The sequence below is a fragment of the Nilaparvata lugens genome, chromosome 11, assembly GCF_014356525.2.
Source record: "Nilaparvata lugens isolate BPH chromosome 11, ASM1435652v1, whole genome shotgun sequence".
Taxonomy (NCBI): Eukaryota; Metazoa; Arthropoda; class Insecta; order Hemiptera; family Delphacidae; genus Nilaparvata; species Nilaparvata lugens.
In genome coordinates this window covers 37,495,600-37,510,812 of record NC_052514.1, presented here as the reverse complement: position 1 = coordinate 37,510,812, position 15,213 = coordinate 37,495,600, and the positions used below count along the sequence as shown (strand labels likewise).

Below are 15,213 nucleotides of genomic sequence, written 5' to 3'. Positions count from 1 at the left end.
CATAGTCATTTAATTGTATTTTTTTCTGCAATAATTTAGAAGTTAAAGAGTCCTTATTTCTAATCTTTAATTGTTGATAAACTTTAACTTTTCTAAAATCTATCCATTGTAGTGTAAAGAATTGGTTGCTTGTGGCATATTTTTTCATCAGGTATCACTTATGTGAAGTATCAATTTTTTTGTGGTTGTTTTAGGGATTTATTTTACCCAGTTTCTTTCTCTTGTCTGTATTTTTTAGGGACTTATTTACCCAGTATTTCATCTGATCATCTTTGTATCAAATCTTGAATGTTATACGTATTATACAGTCTTTAAATTTTAAATTATTTAAAAATAATTGGTTAATTTAAAACGTTGTGTTATATTATCATTGAAATGAAGTAAAGCTAAATTTTTCTAAAGTGTTTGTAATTGATATTTTTTTTAAATTTTAAAACTGTTTTTTCTATAAATTTTGATATGATGATTATCGTTTGAAATGGATGCTGGAGTGTATGTAGATTTTTAGTGGGGTTTGTTGATTAGAATTTTGCTGGTATGATTGTGTTTTTGAGATGGAAACCCATTATTGCCTAAAGAAGGAATAACAGAGGTTATGACTTAGAGAGGCAGTAATGAGATAATATTTTTTGTGTTGATTACTTATGTGATTGCCATAGATGCAAAAATAATGATTAATAATGTTGATTGCCATAGATGCAAAATGATGATTACTTATGAATATTGTTTGCCTTTGAAGCAGAATATTATTGATGTTTTGAATGATTTCTTGTTTAATGTTTGATAGTAAAGTTTTGTCATGAAATGTAGTTTGTGTTTAGAACATTGAAGAGTCGAAATAAACTATAGTATCCAACAAACGATGATTAATAATATTAAATATTTGCTTTTTATACAATTTTTGAACAAAATTAAAACTAAATAATTTTGAACCCTGAATGATAAATCATAAATGTGAAATGAACATGCTATATGAAATGTTATATAAATAATAATGAAATGCAAATATATTATGAAATGATTGAATAGAAAACCAAATGTCTGAAATTATTGAAATATGTATTGAAATTAAATTTTTGTTGTGTTGTATGATGTTTGTTTTTACAATTTGATAATGATACAGGGTGTTATGAAATTATATTTCTATTTTGAAGAATGGATTAAATTTTGATATTTGAACAGTGAATAGATGAAATGAATGATTTTTTTTTTAAATTTATCATTGATATGTCCATATTTCACAATTATGTATTGCTGACTGTATAATAAGATGTTAACAAATTTCAATTTCATAGATACTTAAAATAATTTTATGTGTATTAGATTGTATGGATAGCCTATCAAGTTTTTCTTCTTAGTTTATAAGCATTTTAAGATAACAGGTACAGCACAGACATTAACATTGAAATAGTTATCATGTGAATCTCGAAATCAGTAACAAGTGAACGCCATGAAGAGTGTTAAGAACATTTGGGTGATTTTCAAACTAGTGTGACATAACTACGCCAATATCTACGCCTAAATCTACGCTGCGGCCAATACCAATAACTACGCTAATGTCAACGCCAATAACTACGCCAAAATCTACGCCAATGCCTGTGCTGATGTCAACGCCAATAGCTACGCCGAAGCCAATATCTGCGCCAATGCTGATGCAAAAATCAATGCCAATAGCTATGCCAAAAGCCTGCGCCAATGCTGATGCCAACAACAAAAGCCAATGCCAATAGCTACGTCAATACCAATAACTACGCCAATGTCAACACCAATATCAACACCAATAACTACGCCAAAATCTACGCCGATGCCTGCGCCGAAGCCAATATCTGCGCCAATGCTGATGCCAAAATCTGCGCCAATGCTGATGCCAAAATCTGCGCCAACGCTGATGCCAACAACAATGTCAACACCAATAACTATGCCAAAGCCTGCGCCAATGCTGATGTCAACAACAAAAATCAATGCCAAAATCTGCGCCAATGCCAACAACAAAAATCAATGCCAATAGCTACGCCAATGCCTGCGCCAATGCCAATAGCTACGCCAATGCCAAAATCTGTGCCAATGCCAACAACAAAAATCAATGCAAATAGCTACGCCAATGCCTGCGCCAATGCTGATACCAAAATCAACGCCGATGCCTGTGCTGATGTCAATGCCTGCGCCAATGCCAATGCCAATGCCTGCGCCAATGCCAATATTAACGCCGATGCCAAAGCCGACACCAAAGCATACGCCAATAGCAATGCCAATGCTTATTGCTGACTCGGTATCTCAAACTTCAACACTACTGCATTACCTGGAGGTAATTGCCATCCATGTTCACATTCACAACTTTGAATTCAGAAGAACAGTCACAGTATCATGAAAGAATTGATTCAAAAAATCCTCTCCTAAATTATTCCTGTATGCAGAACTCTAAACCTTGAAAGCTGAAAATATCAAAAAACCAAACTTTACCTAAATTAATCCTCACCTAAATTAATCCTGTATGCAGCGTCTATCTCTTTTCCAAAAAACAAATTACATGTCATTTCAAGCCTGAAATGTACATTGTATAATTACAAATATGATACAAAATTTATGTGACCCTGTATTGAATTTGGAATGCAGCCGTCTACTACAAACATGAAGAAATGCTAACAGAGATGTCACCTGTATCGAGTTTGGTATGCAGCAGTCGACTACAAGTATCAGCCCAACACTACGTGCATCCAGATCAGCCCAACACTAACGTCATCACACTGGAGTCACACTAAACTGAAAATCATACTGAGTGCCTTAACGGACTGTTTTCCAAAATGTGCATCAATAAAATCAACAGCGTCAATAGTGAAAGAAATGAACATTTTTTGATTTATTGAAATTTTATGTGAAAATTAAATGTAACAATTCATCAATTCATTTAAAAAATAATAATAATAATAAATTTTTCATTCAACATACTAAATTTTTTTATGCAATAAAAATTAAATTTTTCTATTTATTAAATTTGTGTGCAATTTCAAAAAACTATTCTTTACATATTAAACTTTCTGTTGAGATATTTTTCTTTAAATTATAAAGCTAAATCAAAAGTAATATTGATATTCTATATTTTGAGATATTGTTTGGAAACATATAACAAACGCTATTGATGAATTTTTATAATAATTTTCAATATTTTTGGATGACATGTAATGTTTTTCTAGAAAAAATTGTTACTGTTCTCGAATTTAAATTTCAACAATTTTCATTAGGGTCAATGTAAATTTTTTCTTTAAATTTTTCAAACAGTAAAATTTTTTTTATGTCAAGAGGGGGGTATTTGTAATATTACATTTTTCTTCTCACATTTAAATCGAATCTTCAATTCGAGATCTATGAAACTTTATAGTAAATGTCAGAGTTATCAATAGACGGATAAACTTTTTGACGGAGAATTTATTATCGTAAATGTTTGTTGCATTGTTCCATAATGTCACCGAGGCAGGGTTAACAAAATAACAGAATAAATGGTTTATTTAAATAGAATATATGTATAAAAATATAAAATAACATTTTCAAATTAAAGTTTTATTGAGAACAGATGTAGAATGTGAATTCTAAATTTATAAGTTATAATTTTGTGTTGACGTGTCTGTAAAGATCGATATTGAAGAGGGCGTTGTCTTTCGTGACTGGCAAATTGTGTCCTTTTTCCTGTTGGACCTTCTTCTGAAACTAATGGCTGGCTGTTGCTTGTATAATTTTGTGCTCTGAGTTATTGTCTGTTTAAATGAATTTATTAATGTTTTAGATTGAAGTTTATATAAATTTTTGTGCAAAATTCGCTATTAGTGTAGTAAAGCCAATAGCCACTGTGTTTCAACTGTAAACTAGATAAGTATTTTAGTTCGTAGTTACTTGAAATCATTAAGCTTATAAGTTATTGTTCGTTTTATATTTCTGTGTTTTTGCAAAAATTTTCATCTGAAGATTATAAGTTAATTTGCTCTGAAAACTGGATTTCTCATTCATAGGCAATAGATCCATTCACAGTTTATCAAGTATCTATTTTATTGGAGCCGACAACTTTCCTTAGTGTGATAGGTGTTATATGCTATTCCAACCGTTTAAGGAAAAATTGGTAGCACGGCATAGTTTTCATAGGTTTTCTGGAGTTTTTAAACTGGCTTTATTCAGATTTTTATCAATCTTTGTTCAAAACAAGCATTTATTCGTTTGGTCTAACCTCAGCCTGATATTTATTCATTTATTTATTTCATTGACAATCACAAATCATAATAATAATAAATAATATGATTGGGATAAGACAACCGGCATAGCCCAAAACTTTCCTCCCAAATTTATACAAATAAAAGTTTCAAAAAAGAATTAGGTTAAGATTTCACTTTTCACTTTTTTATTAGTTTTCTGAAACACATTATTTGCAATATGGTTCATATCAGCTGATCATTGTTGTCAAAATAATTTTATGAATAATCAAAAGTATGACTGAAACAATAAAATAGAGACTCTTCCAAACATGCGTTAGTTTATTATTGTTTTACATGATTAAACAATTAAAATTCAAAAATGTGTAATTGTTAGGGCCAGAATTGATTGAATATATGCCGGTACTGTAGTTTCCTGTTTAAAATCAGGGTGATAACTATTCTTGGACACTGAAACATGCAAGAATGTCAACTTTTTCATTTATCTCATCATTATTTGAATTTATTCCATAAACTCATATACTCATTATACATGAATCTTACATCAGTTTTCTCAATTTTATACTTTTAATCAATATTCATAGTTCATGTTTAAATGAGTTCATCAGCAAGAAAAATTGGATATTGTATTTATAAACGTCACTTGAATTGATTGACACATGATAGATATTCATCAATGATTTCCAAGTCATTTGATTCCAATTTTCAAGTTTTTAGAAATATGATTTATGAAATAAGATTATAGGAATAGATTATAGAAATATGGTTTATAGAAATAAACCCTCAGTATCTAAGTACAAAAACAAACCATGAACCTCTTTTCAATACCGTACTAAGTACGGTACCTATTTTTTATATATACACTGAAATATATAACGAATACACATCAATATCTGTAATAAACACATTAATCTAAGTAATAAATTAAGGTTTAGTTTGATAATGTTTTTCATAATACTGTGTGCTGACTCATTTTATTTTTTTGCAAAGTTTACTATACTCCAGGAGTGGTGAAGTCAGAAAAAGTATGTCAGTCAGGTATTTTTGATTGTGTCCTTGAGTCGAGTAAAAACTTCATAAGTATCATAAATTCATAAACCTTCATTAATCATTTATTATTATTCCAAGCTATTTATGCCATTAGATCGGGGGTTCCAATACATTAGTCAAACCATAGAGAAACAATAGCGTAAGTAGATATCCCATGGTATAGGGAGTTTATGTCGTAACTTTTACTGTTATCTCAAGCCGATTACTGTCGATTATTGTCGATTTTTACTGTTTTGTTGGGGTGAGAGTGTATGAACGGCACAATATGAGAGACTAACAGTGTCATACAACTTCAAGGGAAAGAACTACGTGAACTATCGGCTTGAGATAACAGTAAAAGTTACGACATAAACTCCCTATACGATGGGATATCTACTTACGCTATTGTTTCTCTATGGTCAAACTAACTTTTGGATGTAATCTATGATACAATGGGCTATTCTGGGCACTACCTCCGTAAACAAAGCCGTAGTGCATTCGTATGACGTCAGCAGAGGTAGGGCTCCTACACCAATAAAAATTCGTTGATTCCAGCTGATCTATATCAGTTAGTGTTTTTATTGGTGTAGGAGCCCTACCTGTGCTGACGTCACATGAATGCACTACGCCTTTGTTTCCGGAGGTAGTACTCTCAGTCGGTTGCTTGGAGATCAAGAGTTGATCTCCGGTTAATTTTTAATCAACGATTAAATCTTGATCGACCTCAAGTAACCGGCTGTTAGTCTGTGAATTATAGGTTATTTTCACTAGTTAGTATCTAATGTATTTAAACCTCAAATAAAAGCCTTCATAGAGCTTCCACATTGTAAGCTAGGCTTTCATATTCTTATAAGAGGTATAGATTTTATTAATATTGTTTAATTTATTATATTCTATGATAGTATATTTAGTTTCTCTGTTTCAATATTTTTCCTTCTTTACAAATCTCTTCCCCTTGTATTTACTCGTTCAATTACTGCGAAATATTCAGTAATTTATTAACTTGTATTTTTATAATTTTTAATTTTTAAATATTATTTTTTAGTTCGTGATATAAAATATCTTGACAATCACAGTATTTCAATGATGTTACCGTCACCGATTTCGTAAAAAAATTCTAAAATGATAGTCACCATAGTGAGGTTCACGTTATAATGGCAGTGTTTGATTAGCAATGGTATTGCTATCCTTGTCTATCATTCAACAAAGCCGATAGCGCTATCTCTATCTCGCTTTGCTTTGTTGCCAGATCGTCTTCGAACAATGTAGAATAAATAATTGAGTAACAAAATATATCATCTTAATTATGTAAATTCATTATGATATAATTGAAAAATATAATTTCTGGCTTAATAAAATATAATTGATTATTTCAAACGAGAATGAACTGTAAATATTACATTAATAAACCTGTATCAGCTACCGTCTATATAAGGCATTGACAAGACACAGGATCGGCAACGTTGTTCTTCTATCTTTCTCCACTGCCATTATAACGTGGACCTCACTATAGTCTTTGTTCATATAATGTAAATAGTTAGTGATAAATTCATGGAAGCTCAGTAGAATTTTGTAAATTGAGAACTAAACTTTTTCAAAAACATCCTTGGCACTTGAGACAGATCTCATTGGCTTCACTGTAAATTTCACGATTTCAAGTCACAATTTTTGATGCATAACAAATACCTCACTAGTTCAGGTACATCATGATTGGATTCAAGCAGCACTGCTATGAAAATATTGCATTTTTGTAGAGATTGATTTAGTGATAGTAATTACTATTATAATACAGTAATTGTGTAATAGTTTGAGCACTGCACTAATATTCACCAACACTATTAGTGCTTATAGAATTTGTTTAGATAATAGAATAATGTGAAGATGATCTTATCACGTAGTAAGGCATAATATAGTGATACTGTAATTCAAGAGTTTGAGAATATTGACAAAATATAACATGTATAACAAATATATTGACTAATTGTATAATAAAATAATTATGTATATGTTTTGTCAATATTCTCAAACTATTGAATTACAACTGAATCCACTGCCAGCATTAATAATAAATAAATAAATGTTTATTTCCCCCAAAAAACTGAAACTACATCATCAATTACACAAAATATTAGATAAATTACAATATTACATACAAAAGTTAGTTACAAAAAATTCTTTTAATGTGTCCTCTACTTGTTTAGTTTTTTCTGTGTGGAAATTGACCTACTCCACTATGGCGTACCATGTTCTAGAGTAGGTAATGTATTTCAAAAGAAATGCAGAATGTTTCAAGTGAATCTTACTAACTTCAAATTATTATTAACATTCATAATTATTATTAAACAAAAATTCCAATTAAATGCTGTAAATCACCCCGAAGACTTCTGCTACTGCAAATATTGACAACAGGGTAAACAGCTAGATGGAAATTCGATGAGCGCTACTATACAAAAAACATTTGTCAGCCCGGGAATCGAACCCAGTACCTCCTAATTGCCGGTCAGGAATGCTTACTCTTACACCAAACTGACAATCTCTGGATGGCAGCGCTCATTTTATTTTCGTTTAATAATAACACACTTTTTTCTATGTACACGAGAACAGTGTTGAAAATGATCGCTAGACGGTTGAAAGTTCTTCAGTCAGTAAGTAAACGTTTTCAATTATTTACTTAATATTTGACTGAATGTCTTGTTTAAATACATAGAAAAAAGTGTGTTAATACATAGCAGCTCGGAATGGATCAAGAAACCATCACAAATAATAATAATTATTCATTAATTAGCATTTGAACAAATGCAACTTCCATTTTATTTCCATCTATTATTAACATTCATTGATCATTAATATTAATATTGTTATCAGCACTTGAATATTATGGAAATTTCTACAATCCTTGACTGAATTTTAATTTTGAACTCTGAAATGTTGAGCTTTGGAAAAACTTCCACTGCATAGTTAGATGTTTGAAGGAACCGGAACTGATAGTTCTTATATAAATCCCACAACAACGATATCCCCCTACATTACAAGGTTTTTTGTTTGTTTTTTTGTGAATTTACATTCTATGTAGACCAGCAATGTAACCACACCAGAGCACAAATTAATCTATTGAATGGCCCATAGCATAATTGTATCATTAAAATTGTATTCTATCTTCAAGTCCATCTATAAAATGCACCGTGATTCAAAAAGAATACCACAACTTTGAAAATCTGTATTTAATCAAGGAAACATAATAGAAACTTGGGTTGTAAATCAAAATGAAGAGTATTAAAATAAGTTCTTCCTCACTAGAAAACAAGTTCACAAATGTTCAATGTGACCCCCTCCAGACACTCGAGTGATATCAATACGATACTCGAACTCGTTGCACACCCTCAGTAGCATATCGGCGTAACAGTTTGTATAGCTGCTGTTATTTCTTGTCTGAGCTCCTCAATATTAGCTGGTGGAGGCGGTCGATACACCTTATCCTCTACGTACCCCATAGAAAAAAATCGTAGGGTGTGAGGTCAGGGCTTGTTGGAGGCTTCTCGAGCTGCTTAGCAGCCGATCCATTGCCTCGGATAGTTTTCATTCAAATAGGCACGGACAGATGAGTGCCAATGGGACTAAATAAGCAACTAAAAAAAACTTAAGAGCTTCCTCGAATCGATCACAGATATGCTCCACTCTCCGTTTATTATTTGCAGAATTATCAATTTCCAAAGTTGTGGTATTGCTTTTGAATCACGGTGTATTATCACCTCTTTAGTTCATATTTTGTAGAATTCATTGGGGTTGGCTAAGTAAATCTTTGGTTATAGTGAATAATATATTCAAGCCATGAATGTGGAAATAGAACCTAATTTCTTATCTCAGCTCCAGTTAAAACGGATTCTCAGTTTTAACTTGATTAGATCCATATTAAGTGCCGTTTGCAGAGTATCAGATCAAACTAAATTTCATTTTAAACTGGATTGAACAGACTGATGAAAAATCCCTTCCCAGGTGTTCGAATGTGGCCTCGCACACAGACATTGTATTATTAGTCATCCCATCATCATCACCTAGGCTTAAAATACTTCTAGAAAGTCGCCTTTGTAAAATAATAAAAAAAGACATCCGTCTGTCTGCATATGTCTGCTCACGTCTGCATGTAGACTTTGGTTTTGGAAATGGTTTTTTCTCCCCGTCTGTCTTTAAGTCTGTCTATTGCTGTATGCGTTTACGTGTCAGGTATTTATCATATATCAAGGCCCGGTTGCACAGAAGCCTGTCAAATTTTAATCGTGATTAAACTCCACGAGAACCAATCAGAGAAGGTTCTCCTGAAAAGGAAGCTTCTCTGATTGATTCTTGTTACATTCAATAGGGATTAAATCTTAACAGAATTTTGCGCAACCGGGTGTACGTGTATGAGCACTACCTCCTTAAACAAATCCATAGTGCATTCTGGTGACGTCAGCACAGGTAGGGCTCCTACACCAATAAAAATGTGTTGATTTCAGCTGATCTATATCAGCTAGTGCTTTTATTGGTGTAGGAGCCCTACCTGTGCTGACGTCACCAGAATGCACTATGGCTTTGTTTACGGAGGTAGTGGTTCAAGCCAGAATATTGTAATCTCAGATCCAACATAATCCAATAGATGTAATTCTGTTAAATTTAGGTGTAATTTCGTTCGATTTTGATTTAATTCTGTTTAATTTTGTTTTGACAGTTGCTAACAGCCGCGAGCGACTTTTGAAAGAGAAAAAGAAAGAAACGGATGTGATTGGCGGAGGTGTAGTGCTAGCTAACGGCCGATTGGTCGAGATGACGCCGCTGCAAGAGCTCTCCTCCAATGAGGACCTCGTAAATCTGTCCAGCTCTCCTATTGACAGTTGGCTCGAGACATCCTCCAAATATCATAGCTGTGAAATTGTCGATAGTTGAACAATGTAAGCCCTTATGCACCACCCAGGTCCACCAACCCAACCTCATCTAACCATAGAGTAAAGATAGCTTAAGAAGGATAGCTCATTATTTAGCTTAAGGCGCATTTTCGTTTGTGCGTAAATTTCTGCAGTCTACTACGACAAGCATTGTTGACATTTTTATTGTCCAAATTTCAAGTGTGCTAAAATAGCTGATCAAATAACTTTTCATTATTTGTCTTATTATTAAAGAATTAAACATTTCTAATAATATCAACATATTGCCATTTGAAAGTATAAGTTCAACCTGCCCATTAAAACATAAATTGAACATAATCGTTTAGGTTATGTAGACAAATTGAAATTTACCCAATCTGAGATCCTCACCCTGTCGTGGTCGACGACGGCATTTAAGCACAAACAAAACCTCAGCTTCCATGTTATAATTATCCATTTATTAGCTTATTATTAAGCTTATAGTGATGCCTATGTTATAATCATTCATTTTTGTCATAGTCATTCAATTTCAGCTTTTTCACATCCATGAAATCAAGCCGGTAAACAACTGATTGTAGAACAAATAAACATATGATTCTCATTACAGCATACTATACTAGTATATACATTTTTTGGACTCAAAATAGTGTGTGAATTAAGTTATCATTTACATAACCTCTAGACTGTTGTTTTTACCTGCATTGTATCTATTGTCTATGAATTAATTTTGCTTACAGTGGAGTATGTTTCCTAGTTCCGAATTTTGAACAGCAAAACTGGTACAAAAACCGCCTTTTAGCGCTCATAACTACAATCAAGAAATTCCTGATTCGAAACTTTTGAACTAGCTTATGTTTATAGAATGCATGTAGTAATGTCAGCACAAGCAGGTAATGTTTTCTGTTTCTCAATTATTCTTTTCTAGATTATTATGACAAAAAATAGTGTAAGCTACTTGGATGTGAATGTCTTTTGCAGTGCTCGAATGAAATTCTAGTCTCGGCTAACGCCTCGACTAGAAACATCATTCTCGCCTGCAAAAGGCCCCTTCCCGTCCTTGTGACTTAAGATACTATTATCAGCTTATTATTTAGCTTATAGTGAGGTCCACTTTATAATAGCTTATATGCTATCTTTTCTCTATGGTTCAACTTGAAATACAAAAGCAAATACATTTATCTGAAATACATACTGTATTCTACATTTTGATTGTATAACTACAATTATATATTATTCTTTATTAATAATCATTTGTTGCTGTATCAGTTATGAATCATTTTGAAAAATAGTCAACTATTTTCAATTATGAACGTGAATTGAATGTAAAATGAATAAATCGATGATGGCTTGGAATCTTTCATTAGTTCTTTTTTCATCTATCACTTTCCATACGTATCTGTTGTGCACAAATAAAATTCAAATATTCTTTATTCCATAAAAAATACAGAGGTTACATTGAAATACTGGAATACCCCTACAAGACTATTCGTCTGAGTGTAGGGGTGAGTTTCTGTTAGGTGTGAGTTTTGTAATCAATTATTAGTGATTACATCATCTTAATTGTTCAGTTGATAATGACAGTTCAAACTTGATAATGACATCCTCTTAACTGTTCAGTCTTTTCAAATTCAATCAATTTTTCAAGAGAATAAATCCTCTTCATGCTTCAATCCCTTAATATCAATTTGGAAACCTTTATTGAAAAATCTTTAATGAAATACTACAATATTGGTTATTTTTATTAAAGATGGTCAGTTGTAAAGAAAGGAAACAAATGACGCCGTAAAATGAGGTAGGATAATTTACCGACAGTCATGTCACGAGAGGGTAGATGTCTGGGTGTCACCCCAACAACTTGTCCCTCCGTCAGGATGTCAGTAGGTGACATGCTGACGGGGGGCCAAGTTGACGGTAGCGATATATTTTCGCTAGGGCTTAAGCTGTCGCCTGTGCTCAAAATGTCGAGGTGACAAGTAGACGGGATGACACCCTGCCACCTACCGATTTCACCAATGTGATGACATATTATTGTTCGTCTCGTCAAGTAGTATCATTTCTGAGAGTTTGAGCGATTTTAATTTTTGACCATTTTTGCAAAATCCATGATGTTTTATTCATAGTTTTCGTGGAAAATTAAAATCTCCCAGGATTTCGTGAAAAATACAAATCTCCCAGATTTGGTTGATATTCGGGCTATTGATAGAGAGGTTGACCTAACAAGTGTCGTGCTATGTGCCGTGCTACCAATTTTATCCAAATAGGTTTGATAGTATTTCACCTATCACCTAAGGAAAGTCATCGGTTCCAATTTTTTCTAATATCTTGATAAATCATGAACGGATTTAATGCCTATGAATGAAAAGTCCAGTTCAGAGCAAATCAAATTATAATTTAATTTTCATAATACTTGGGCAATTTACAACAAATATTTAGTGAACAAAACCATTTGGTATCTAAACAGAAAATTCTTACAAGCTAAAATACTTATCTATTCATATTGAGCTTATATACTTAGCTACAGGCTTTCAAAACTTTCAAAACAGGCTTTCACAAAACTTTATTTTAAAGTTATTTTGAATTTATTTACCCTTTATGTTGTTTAGAATTATCTGTTAATTCAGAAAGAGAACTTTGTTACACAAAACATTCAACACAAATTTAGAACACAATAAAATTATTCAGATCTCAATTAAAACATTTTAAATTTCAATTCTATAGAAAATTTCAAGAGAACTAGAAACACTTCTACAAGCCAGCAGCCATTTTTTCATGAGAGAGCTAAAAAGCCTTTCGGGTGAAGCCTGGACAAGTCATCAATTTTGCCAACCTCACTAATAAAGAAAACAACTATACAAATTTCATTTATTATACTCAATAAAACTTTATTTTTAAAGTTATTTTGAATTTATTTACCCTTTATGTTGTTTAGAATTATCTGTTAATTCAGAAATAGAACTTTGTCACAGTAGGATGTTCAACACAAGTGTATCTGATAAACTCCTGGTAAAATTTATGATAAGTCCACATATCGATTACACTGATATTTGCTATCAAGTTTTATTGAATTGAAGATTCGATTTCAACTGAGAAAAAATGTAATATAATAAATAATGTAAAATTTCTAATGTGAAATGGGTTGAAATCGAAACCTAACCTAAATAATGTAAATAATGTACCCATAAATAATGTAAAATGTATAATGTAAAATGGGTTGGAATCGAAACCTAACCTAACCTAACCTAAAATGATATGAGACGTTTTGCTACAATACAGAGTGAGTTAATCACTGAAACATAGAATCTTTCCTCCTCTCTCAGATCAGAAAAATCACTCATCTTCAAATTAATGCTTATAACTCAAGAATAGGAGTGAATTTGGCCAATGTGATGACATATTATTGTTACTCTCGTCAAGTTCTATCATTCCTAAGATTTTGAGCGTTTTTAATTTTTTACCATTTTTGCAAAATCAATGATGTTATGTTTTATTCATGGAAAATACAAATCTCCCAGATTTGGTTGACATGCTTATAACTCAAGAATGGGTGTGATTTATAAATTTTATTTAGCAGTGATGACAAAATAACACATGAAAACTTGCTGATTAGATTGCATCGGAATTTTTATATTACTGCCGCTCCCATATCTAGTAAATCTTCGTCATCAGTATCGTCATCATAATCAGGATACAAACCTTCAATCAAGTCAATAAAATCAAATTAATAAAATAAGAGAATTAAAGTGATTATAACGAAACAGGAACACACTAACAAACCAAGCAGTAAGGTGCTCCACTCATCATTACAAATTAGATTACACCATAGAGAAACAATAGCGTAAATGGATATCACATGGTATAGGGCGTTTATGTCGCAACTTTTACTGTTATCTCAAGTCGATTATTGTCGATTTTTACTGTTTTGACCGGGTAAGAGTGTATGAACGTCACAATATGAGAGACTAGCAACGTCATAAAACTTCACAGGATAGAACTACGTGGACTATCAGCTTGAGATAACAGTAAAAGTTGCGACATAAACGTCCTATACCATGGGATATCTACTTATGCTATTGTTTCTCTATGATTACACTTATGACACAAGCTCAGGGCTCAAACTGTTGCAAATTGAATAGTACAGTAAATCATGACACTAATTCAAAAATGAGCATTCAATGATTTAAAAATTCAATAATTTGTCATTTTCTGTTGTCTAAATTAGGTTGATTTTAGATTTCTGCTATCTAGATTTAGGTTGCTATTGAGATTATATATCAATGATGGAGGATTGAATCAAGCTATATATGGTAGCATTCATTATAATGTGTTACAAATGGATAAGTTGATGGTTCAAACTCAAAATGTGATTGAACTGCTAACATTATGACACTAGAAAAATAATGAAAAGATAGAAATGATTGATCAAGTACAAATACAAGTAGTCTATATAAATAAAAATCGAGCCTCAAATTTTGACATTCAATAACTTTTCATGTGTACACAGAATTTTATGTTTTTTTCTTAGTTGTGTTTGTTATGTTCAGGAGCAGGTTTATGGCTTATCAAATATATGATCCGACTTTAGGACTCTTTCCTACCAGGTCCTTCAAAGTTTACATGTAATCCTTATTGTAGAAGATTTGTGAGCTAACAGAAATAAAAATCAGCTGTTATAATCATTGCGTCACCCAACAGCCGTCGGTATATCTGTTTTTCTATTTTTTTCTACTGATTCACAAAATTTTAATTCTTATAATAATGCCGCGGTATGAACGCGAAATTTTGAATATGCACGGGAAAATCAGCAGCAAGGAGATATACCATTCAATCTCCAAGCAGTAAGGTGCTCCACTCATCATTACAAATTAGATTACACCATAGAGAAACAATAGCGTAAATGGATATCACATGGTATAGGGCGTTTATGTCGCAACTTTTACTGTTATCTCAAGTCGATTATTGTCGATTTTTACTGTTTTGACCGGGTAAGAGTGTATGAACGTCACAATATGAGAGAATAGCAACGTCATAAAGCTTCACAGGATAGAACTACGTGGACTATCAGCTTGAGATAACAGTAAAAGTTGCGACAT

The 15,213-nt window shown here is 32.2% G+C and overlaps 1 protein-coding gene across 5 annotated transcripts in view; it reads right to left on the bottom strand.

Moving 5' to 3' along the window:
• Nucleotides 1–12,491: 12,491 nt before the first annotated feature.
• LOC120353680 overlaps nucleotides 12,492–15,213 on the bottom strand; it is a 70,588-nt gene continuing 67,866 nt past the window's right edge. For 4 of the 5 annotated variants that reach the window (XM_039438363.1, XM_039438366.1, XM_039438364.1 and 1 more), the window contains one exon: nucleotides 12,492–13,816. In XM_039438363.1, the coding sequence (XP_039294297.1) occupies nucleotides 13,746–13,816 (71 nt within the window). In that variant the 3' untranslated portion in view covers nucleotides 12,492–13,745. The remainder of the gene's footprint in view (nucleotides 13,817–15,213) is intronic. The other variant, XR_005572521.1, reaches the window with a different exon arrangement.